This window comes from Arachis ipaensis, chromosome B10 (genome assembly GCF_000816755.2).
Source record: "Arachis ipaensis cultivar K30076 chromosome B10, Araip1.1, whole genome shotgun sequence".
In the NCBI taxonomy this organism is placed as follows: Eukaryota; Viridiplantae; Streptophyta; class Magnoliopsida; order Fabales; family Fabaceae; genus Arachis; species Arachis ipaensis.
Window position 1 is genome coordinate 125,750,932 of NC_029794.2, and position 10,321 is coordinate 125,761,252.

A 10,321-nucleotide genomic window follows, 5' to 3' on the forward strand; every position below is an offset into this window, starting at 1 on the left:
GTATAATAATAATAATAATAATAATAATAATAATAATAATAATAATAATAATAATAATAATAATAATAATAATAATAATAATCTTCTGTAGGTGAAGAAGAAAAATTAGTAGAATATTTGTTATTATATGATTAGATTTATTTTATTGGTTTATTAATTGTATTTGTTAGAGTAAAATGGTAATTAGAATTTAGTTTAGTGGGTAATTTTATTGATGACAATAGTTGCTGGAATTTTTGGTAGGTTTTTTTAGTGTTAGTGACATAATAATTTAATTAAGCACTATTAATAATCAAAGTTAATAGAGTTTAATTTTCGCATAATTATATTAATTATTTTAGATTGTAGGAGAATATAAATTAGAATTCTTAAATTTATTTTATAGATTTAGTAATTATATTTGTTAGTAGAATGGTAATTAAAATATAAGTAATGATGGTTATTTTGTTGATAAGAAGTTTAGTGATAATGACAACTAAGTAGGGAGGTTAATTTATTTTTTGTTCGGGTGTATATTTAATGTTAATTATAAGCCTTTGTACTCATGTATGATTAACTACCATAAGATAACTTGAATTAATTATTCGTCTATATTTTGTAGGGCACAAAAATTTTGAGGTGTGTCCACATGAATCCACCGGGATTATACAATCCGATTGTTGAGCCTCTTGTGTGAGCCATTGGATTTTATCATGTATCTCAAGTTGGAGTGATCCAAGGTTAGTTGTAAACCCCGCTAAAATCGGTAAAAAATTAGTCAATAAATTGAATTTTAATTAGGAAAATTGAAAATACAAAATTAATATCAAAATAGGATAGAGCTCGTCAAAACGAGAATTTTAATACCAATTTCGAAAAATTTGGCCCAAAATTAGACCGGAAGATCTGAACCGGTTGAACTGGGGCTAAACCGGACCCGTGGGTCCAACCGGACCCATAACTTAAAAGAAGTAGCAGCTTCTTCTTCTCCATTTAGCTCCAACGACACCAAACAGAAGAGGGGAGGAAGAGAATTCCCTAACCCTCATCAAACACTCCAACCACCATAACTTCTCCGTTTGAGCTCCGATCGCCGCATTGTTCGCGGCCACACGTCCAGCGCGTCAAGCTCTACATTTCTGTCGGATCAATTTCATTGGTAAGATCCATTTTTGTTCCAGAATCTCTAACCCCCTTTCTTATGGTGAAATTGAAACCCTATAGTGAGATTTTTGCCAATTTTGATGTTCTAGGTTCGATTTAGCTTCCGGAACATATTGGGCTTGAGTCACTATGCGTGTGGGTACAGTAAGAGTAACCTAAACCCTAATCAATTTTGATTTTATTACGAAGAAGCTGAATTTGGAGTATATATGTGAATTAGGCGTGAATTGAGTTCATATATATGCATTGGAATTGAAAAGTGAGTATTTGGAGGCTTATTAGTGATTAAAGCTCGATTTGTGGCGGGTTTCTTTGAGCTTGGGGGGCTGTGTTCTAGCTTGTGAGGCTGCCTTGGATTGAATAAAGTGATCGGCCAAGGTATGGTTTAGGTTTCGCGCGTTTAATATATAAGGTTTTGTGAAAACTTAGGCTAGAGCATTATAGGATAAGTTAGAATGGATAACTGTATTAAATGTTTAGCTTTGTGGTGATGTTGGATAATTTGATGATTGAATTTGTGTTGAGATTAATGAGCATGAGTTGTTGGTATTGTTGAATATGTGCTTTTGACATTAGTATGATGGGTTGGTGATGTTGTTGATATAAGTTAATGAATTTCTATGATTATGACTTGTTGATTCATTAAAAGTGATTTATAAGTAGTTATTGATGAATGGAGGAGATGAGTTAATAAATTCTAATCATGGTAATTTGTGGTTGAAAAGGGTGGATCTTGGAATAATATATGTGTTTTATGAATTGGTATGAGTGTTAAGGTGGAAGAAGTTAGTATTGATGAAATAGGACTTGATATATGGTAAGTGTATAGGTTTATTGGGTAAGAAATGAGAAATTAGTGAAAAATGGGATTTGGGATATTTTGGTAAAATATGAATTTTGATGAACTTTGGCAGTCTATATCTTGCTCTACAAATTTTGAATAAAGATGAGGTTTATTTTAAATTAAAGAGTGTTTAACAAGCTTGAGATTAATATAAAGTTTGCGGAAAACCGAATTTTGTAGAGAAAGTTATGGATGCCGGAAATTTGGTGCAAAAAACTGGATTTTTGAATATTGCAGCAGAACCAGGTTTTCTGGTGTGTGTGCCCACGCACAGGTCTATGCGCACGCACCCAACAGAAGCAAAATTTTACTTGTGCGTACGCACGCCTCTGTGCGCATGCACACTTGGTATTTTTTTGTAAAGTGTGCGTACGCACGCCCCTGTCCGCACGCACACACCAAGTTAGAGCTTCTGTTGGTGGGGCTAGCACAGATCAGGCGCTTGCACACAAAGTGATATGTGCGCACACACACATACATGCGTACGCACACATCCTGCTTTCTTTTTGGGTTGTGCGCACGCACAGGTGTGTGCGTACGCACACGCCCTATTTTCCAGCACCTTTATATTTCTGTTCTAAACATAATTTTAAACCCTAAACCTCCTATTTTTGCCCTGTTAATCCTAGATCCTACTAGTAAGTTTAGTAAATAGCAGAAGTTAGGAGTTTGAGGTAACTTAGGAGTGAAAAAAAAAGGTAAATATGAAGAGAAGTGTGAAAGGGAAGTTGTTATTGAATGAAGTTAATATGCAATGGCTTTGATGAATGATTAAATAATGATTATGATTATGAAATGGCTTATGAATAATGATATCTGAGATACGAGTTTCCCTGGGTAAGAACCGTGGCTTGCCACCATGTGTTCCAGGTAGAATCTCAATACTCTGTTGACCCTACATCGTAAGGGTGACCGGGTACGTATGAATTCCCTGGTATGGATAGCCCCTAGTGAGTGATTTGAATGATATATGAATGTAAAACCTATGCATAGACTCATGGGATGCGTGACGGGGGACAATCTAAGGTTTTCGGACTTGTCGGGTTGGCTGGATAACTGACTGATGAGCCTCATCAGCCATAGGACAGGCATGCATCATGTGCATTTGTTTGTTTTGATTGCTATGCATTTCCTGGGTTTGTCTAATTGAATATATACCTCCTGCTATCTGTTATACTTGCTATTTGCACTACCTGCTTATTACTTGTGCGTGAACTTATTTGATTGCTTGTCTCTGCTGAATTATGGATGACGGGGGGATGGAGGATAGGGTGAAATGGTTTGGTGTTATGTTAGGTTTAAAATTGAGTAAGTTTAGGCAGGTTTAGATTACCTACACATATTTATAGCTTCTATTTAGCAATTAAGTTTTACAATTGTATGACGGAGTTCTAGGATTGCCTCTGGCATTCCTAGGACCTTATTTATTATCCGCGTGGCACCTTTACCATGCTGAGAACCTCTGGTTCTCACCCCATACTGTGTTGTTATTTTTCAGATGCAGGTCGAGAGGCTCCTCGCTAGGCGTCTGGATCTTTGAAGCGAAGTAATTCCTGGGTGTATTTTGGGTTTTTGCTTGTATATATGTAAATATGTATCTAGTTTGCTCTCTAAAAAACTTGTTTATTTTTTTCCTCATAGAGGTTAAGGGAGAGCTAGGACCTTATTTTGAGTTTTGAGTATTTTGGGATATCTGTATATGTATGTATATATATTCTCTGACCAGCCTTGGCTTCGCAGGCTGAGACAGGAGTTAGTTATGCTATTTTCTTGGCTTTCCTTTACTCTCTTGATTATCTTTATCATTTCCTATTAGGTTTCTTAGCACACAAGTAATCCTATTCCTTGAATGTTGCGCTTTTTCTTTCGCGATTTTGTTTTACCCGTTTTCAAGGCTCCTATTATATTATCTTTTTCCCACTATTATGTATACAGTTTACTGTTTGGAGCTTTGTAACACCATACTACCTCTATTCTACGACTTAAGCGTAAAACTTTGTGTAGTAGAGTGTTACATCAGTCAGCTTTGGTAACAACTCTAGTAGAGAGATGGCATCCAGATCCTCATACATTCCATCTCCCGACTGGTGAGTGCGCCGTTACGTTGGAGGATATAGCTCTAATCCTAGGTATTCCGATAAATCGTCTTCCCATGACAGGAACAACCATGACTAGTCAGGAGGCCATGGAAGCCGAATGCTTACATCAATTTGGAGTTGCACCGACAACCAGTGATTCCAGAGGAAGTTTCATCAAGATGACCTGGATTAGAAATGTGAAAGAAGGATTAATTTTAAATGATCGATTTGCCATGGAAAAGTACGTAAAATGCCATATATTGTTGTTGTTTGGGTCAATCTTATTTGCTGATAAGTCTGGGTCAGTAGTTCACAGAAATTTCTTCCATTGCTTTGTGACTTCTCACGGATACGCGAAATTAGCTGGGGATCGGCATCCCTAGCACACTTGTACAAAGCATTATGTAGAGCATCTCGATTTGATTGTAAAGAGATAGATGGTCCACTGACATTGTTGCATATCTGGGCTTGGATTCGTATGCCGTTGCTTGCCCCGATTCCTGGAACTCCGCAGTTCTTTCCACTGGCTAACTGGTAATATCAATTGTCAAATGATATTGAGTAATTTGTTACTTTGTATTGCAATATCTAGTTTGAAAGTTTAGTAATGAAAAAAATGTTAACAGATGGCGTAACTGGGAGCATCATAATTGGCCATATAGATATCATACTGTTGCTTATTTTAGGGGATTGTTAGATGAGGTTCAGGAAGTCCAGGTGTGTTCTCATTTATTGATATAGAAACATTTGAATATACATGTTTGTTGATGCGTTTGTATTATGCACTGGATAATAATATTTTTTTATCCAATCCAGTTTGTGTGGGAACCTTACAGTGTTGATCGGATAGAGGCAGATGTCATTCTAGAAGATATCGTAGTCAATCAGAAATTTGGAGTGCAACCATACCGTTGATATCATTTAAGACTCTTGAGTAGCATGCAACCGATAGGTGTAGGAGACAATTCGGGTTCGTACAGGGTGTCCCACATCAGGAGAGGTCTCTAGATGGCCAACGTGGTGAGATTTTAACCGGACCTAAAAACTTGGATTGGTCCGTCACATACAGATTTTGGATAATGCAGTGGACCAACCGATATAATCTTGTCCTAATTCATGAGCCTGTGCCTTTGCATCATCCGTTAGATCTTTACATGTCTTGGTATCGAGGAAAATATGGGACTCATTTGCACTTGTCTGATCTGGTCTTACAAGAAAATCAAGAGGGTGTACTAACCCAAATCAGCCACACCAGCCCGAGTCACAGCCATCATTACAAAGGCAACAACCTCCACAGTCAACACCACTACAGGAGCAACCTCAGCCGTCTTCAAATCCGTATATTCCTCAGACTTATTGCTCATCGCCTTTTACACCGTCATTCTAATCGAATTCAAATCCATATGTTTCATATGTATCGCACTTTGAAACTGGGGACCAAGCATCATTTAACCAGCTGCTTGGCTTCATGGCTACAGAAGCGGGTCAATCACAGTCGTGTAATTTGAGTGAAGTACCCCCACCCAAATCGACGTACCTGAATGTCCTAACCCAAGGTCAGAGGTCATTGGATACCCGAATTCGGTTTCGTTCACCTTCAGAAAATTCTGGAGGCAGATTGTCTGTTGACTCAAGTAGGAGTGATGGCGGTCGAGGTATTATTAATAGCGGAAACTCCCGTTGCATCCAAATGGGTCTTATCGAGGAGAGTATGAGGGATAATGACATTGATGATGTTGACTATTTGGAAGACTCCCCCGAGGGTGATGACGAGGATGATGATGACGACGATGAGGAGGAAAAGGACAATGAGGTCGATGATGGTGGACATGGTAAAGACAATGACTGGGGTGATGACCCTGGACCTAGTACAGGTAACGTAACCCTTAATAGGTTGATATCTTTACAGTATACTTTATTAGTGCTGAATATTACTTGTAGGTTGATATATATGTTATCTTAACAGAATACTTTATTGTGATTGTATATTGCTAGTAGGTTGATATATATGTTATCTTAAATTTTTCTTTAGGTGGGGCAAGTACATGAGCAAGTGGGACCGCATCTCCATATGTTGGAGGCAAAGGATATAACCTAAGAGCTGATCCTCCACAGCGGAGTACAAATAGATTCACACCGTTTGCATTTACGAATGTCGCAAAAAATTGCAAGAAGTTTTGCAAAGATGTCAAGTGGGCAATGAGAAAGTAGAATGTTAGACTTTGTGTAAGAAATATTTAGATTTTGTATAAGAAATATATGGACTTTGTGTAAAAAAGATATGGACTTTGTGTAGGAAATATTTGGACTTTTATAAGTAGCATGATTAGAATGTTTTGAAGGACATAGTGTTTGTTAGTTTAATATAAATTGACAAAGTGGCAACATAATGTATTTGATAGGACATAAAATATATAAATTTTACAAATTCAAAATGCCACCATAATGACATTCAGGCATTCTGAGCAGCACTGCCTGCACTAGAACCACCAACTTGTCGGTATCTACTATGACTGTGGCCCTCGACCCTACATTGCTTACAGCACCTTGGACCGCGTAACATTTTTCTGTCCATCTCATTCAAGAATCGGGTTATCTTTGGCCGACCCTTTGTCACTCGCTTCAAAAAAGAATTTGGTACAAACCGAGGTCCATCATACATAGGCCATGTGGTGGGATTCCCAAGTGGTCTAAACCTAGCTCTATAAACCTTTCGGACCTGGTCTATCCTATAAACATCATGAACGTATACCTGCCAATCCAATTGTTGATTTGCACAGCAAGCAAAGACATGGCGACATGGCATGTGGTCCACTTGGACTTTACTACAGTCACAACGACGCTGACGTAGATCAACTGCAAACTCGAGGTCGCTGGACATCTCACGCACCTCAAATACTTCATTTTGACTCTCAAAGCAATTAACCTGAATGTTTCTGGCTGTGCGTTGATTTGCATGCAATTTGGAGGTCACGATCTCAGAGAACACATAACCAGCATTAATTCGAGCCTCAGCTTCAACCTTTTTCCTGGTGAATAACTCATTTAGTCTGTAAAATGTTGCCTTTACAAGTGCAGTAATTGGGATATTACGTGCCCCTTTCAATACCGAATTAATGCACTCCACTAAATTTGTAGTCATATGACCCCATCGATATCCACCATCGAATGCCAAAGCATACTGTTCACGACGAATTTTGTCCAGCCACCTTGAGTATGCCTCACCCCGCTCGCATAAACGTCCGTGACGCAACTGGTATTCACGCACTGTCCTAGAGTACCCTGCGACATCGAAAAATAAGACATATATTACAATGACGGTAACTGTAACATGTAAACTATGTATTTATTTTATTTACCTATGTTGACGATAAGCTTTTGGAGATATGGTGCCTTAAATTTTCTCAAAAAATTAGACTCTATATGCCTGATGCAGAACATGTGGAAAGCTCTCGGAGGTGACCAAGCTCCATTACTGCGAGCCACAGCCGAACTTATAGAATCGTGTCGATCAGAGATAAGGCCCACACCATCCCGTGTCACCACATGTCGTCACAAATTACTAAGAAAAAAATACCACGCATCAGAAGTCTCACCCTCGACAATAGCAAATGCAATGGGCATGATATTGTTGTTTTCATCCTGTGAAACCGCCACCAACAGACAACCCTTATATTTTCCATATAAATGAGTCCCGTCTACCTGTACAACTGGTTTGCAGTACCTGAATGCTCTAATGCAAGGGTAATAACTCTAGAAAATCCGATGTAGCACCCGAATATTAGGAACCAAATTATCTCCCTGATAACAAGACATGGTCTCAAAGTGGACGGCTGCTGATGGCTCCTTAGCATACATGGCTTCAAACCATATAGGCAGAGCTTCATAGGAAGCCTCCCAACCTCCAAATATTTTTTCAATAGACTTTTGCTTTGCCAACCATACTTTGCGATAACTTATAGTGTAATTAAACTTTGATTGAACTTCAGCGATGACAGATTTTACCTTTATGGATGGGTCAGCCTCTACCAATGGTTTAATGGCTTCTGCAATTGTGATTGAATCCAACTTGAAATGGTCTTGAGAAATACTAGATCTAGGGCAAGTGTGACTACCATTATATCTCTTAATCTCCCAACAATACTTCCTCTAAATCATGCTAACCCTAATCAACCAATCACAACTTATTCTGTACTGTGTACATTTGGCATAGAATGTTTGGGGTTCTGATTCATACACCCGGTAATCTATGCCTCTACGGATAGCATAATCTTTAATTGCCGCAATCACAGATTCACGAGAACTAAATTCCATCCCATCACAAATTCACCATCTGTTACAACCGGAGGCTCTGCTACAACAATATCATGACATAAGTTCACAAAAGTACATATACAAGTATATATAAATACATAAAATATCATTAAGTATAATATAAATTATATAATCATATAATTCTTAAATATAATTTAACTTTAATATATATATAATTTAATTTTATACACATCAGGATAATAATAATCATACTAATTGTCTTCAATAATAATATATAATAGTGCAATTTATATTTTAACTCTACAAATACAGTTACACATCATTAATTGCATACAGAACTTAACAATAATGATACTATTTAACGTCAAATTTAATTATTTATATCATAAAGTTAATATATAATTATCTAAATTACATACCTGCATTAAAGTGTTCAGGATATTCTAGTGCATGCATAGCCTCCAGATCCAATGCGTGCATAAAAGATGGCTTTTCGAACGGTTGCTAGTTTGTTAGTGCATTTGTCACTTCCGCCACATCTTCTCCATGGTGTCATCAGCTTCATCATCATTTTCGTTTGGCTCAACAATCTCATAGTTGCTTTCAAACTCATCCTCGCTGTCACTGTTGTAATATCTCCATTCGATATTTTGATCGGCTTCAAATTGTTGGAACTCAATGTACAGCTCGATAAATGACACTCGTGATCGACTTTATTTCGTAGTAGACTGAAACATCTCTTGCATGCTCCCTTCATCCATGACATACTTCGTTTGGTAATAAACGAACCCACCAAACACTGATACAGGATACTGGTATAAAATACTCGATATCATCTTCGGTATATGCGGATCTATTCTTTCACAAATAACACCTTTTAGTTCTTCAAATGGTATTGTAAAAGGAACAATAACATCACATGGATTCTCACATACAAATCTTACTCCCTCGGGTGTTTGTAATAATATCTCACCATGATAATATAATTTTAATATAACTCTATCCTCCATTTTTTTAAAACAATGTCTCTCCTCTCAGCATTACTTCAAAGTTGCAAAAATAAAAAATAAACAAAATGAACACGGTCTTAGAACAAAGAAGAAGATGAATTGAAGAAGACGAAATTTACGCAAGCGGGATGCGGAGTGTATTATATATTACAAATCTGACCCTCAGTTTACAATTTTAATGAATTAAAATTTTTTTAAATTTGGAAAACTGACCCACAGATTTTAATTTTGTATTTTATAAAATATTTTTAAATCCAAACTTACCCTCCAATTTGCTCCTTCTAAAAAAATTTTTTGACTCCACACAAATTGGAGGCACCGATATATCCCCTCTCTAATTTAAATTTTACATTACTAAAATCTGACCCTAAGTTTTCTAACCCCTATAAAACTGAGTCTCTGATTTGTATTTTTTAATTTAAAAAAAAATCAACTCCATATCTTTCAAAAACCCACCAACTTTTCATATCCAAGTATAACACATATTCTAAATTCATAACTAAATAAATGAGCCGAAAAAATCAGCATTGCATGACAAAGGGAATAAATACTTCAGGAAAATTGTTGGTTATTATCAGAAGCCAACCGGGAACGACATTTTGCATGCGCCACCACAAATATGATCCAATTTGTAGGGGCCACGACAGATGTGGCCCATGCGTGCGACAGCAGAAAAATGATCATTGGCTCCATTTTCCAAGCGTCCCATTTTGCCGGTGTCAACGGCCAGGTCCAAAAAGCTGATTCTACTTTTTAATTTGCGGGCGCCATGACTAAGTGATATGCAATTTTATTTCGCAGGTGCCAATGGTCGCATTTTGGTGATAGAAATTTTTTATGCGAATTTAAGAAAATAATTATTTTATTTTATTTATTTATATAAAAAGGCGACATTTTTTTATTTTTACATATAAATTATATTTAATTTTCAGTTTTTTCCCTTTAAATTTTATTTTAATTTTATTTATTGT

The 10,321-nt window shown here is 36.9% G+C and overlaps 1 protein-coding gene across 1 annotated transcript; it reads left to right on the forward strand.

Moving 5' to 3' along the window:
* LOC107621437 (phosphopantothenoylcysteine decarboxylase subunit VHS3-like) lies at positions 5,534–6,011 on the forward strand. The gene is made up of 2 exons (XM_016323459.1): positions 5,534–5,939; positions 6,007–6,011. The coding sequence occupies exons 1-2, from the start codon at positions 5,534–5,536 to the stop codon at positions 6,009–6,011; spliced, it is 411 nt and encodes a 136-aa protein (XP_016178945.1).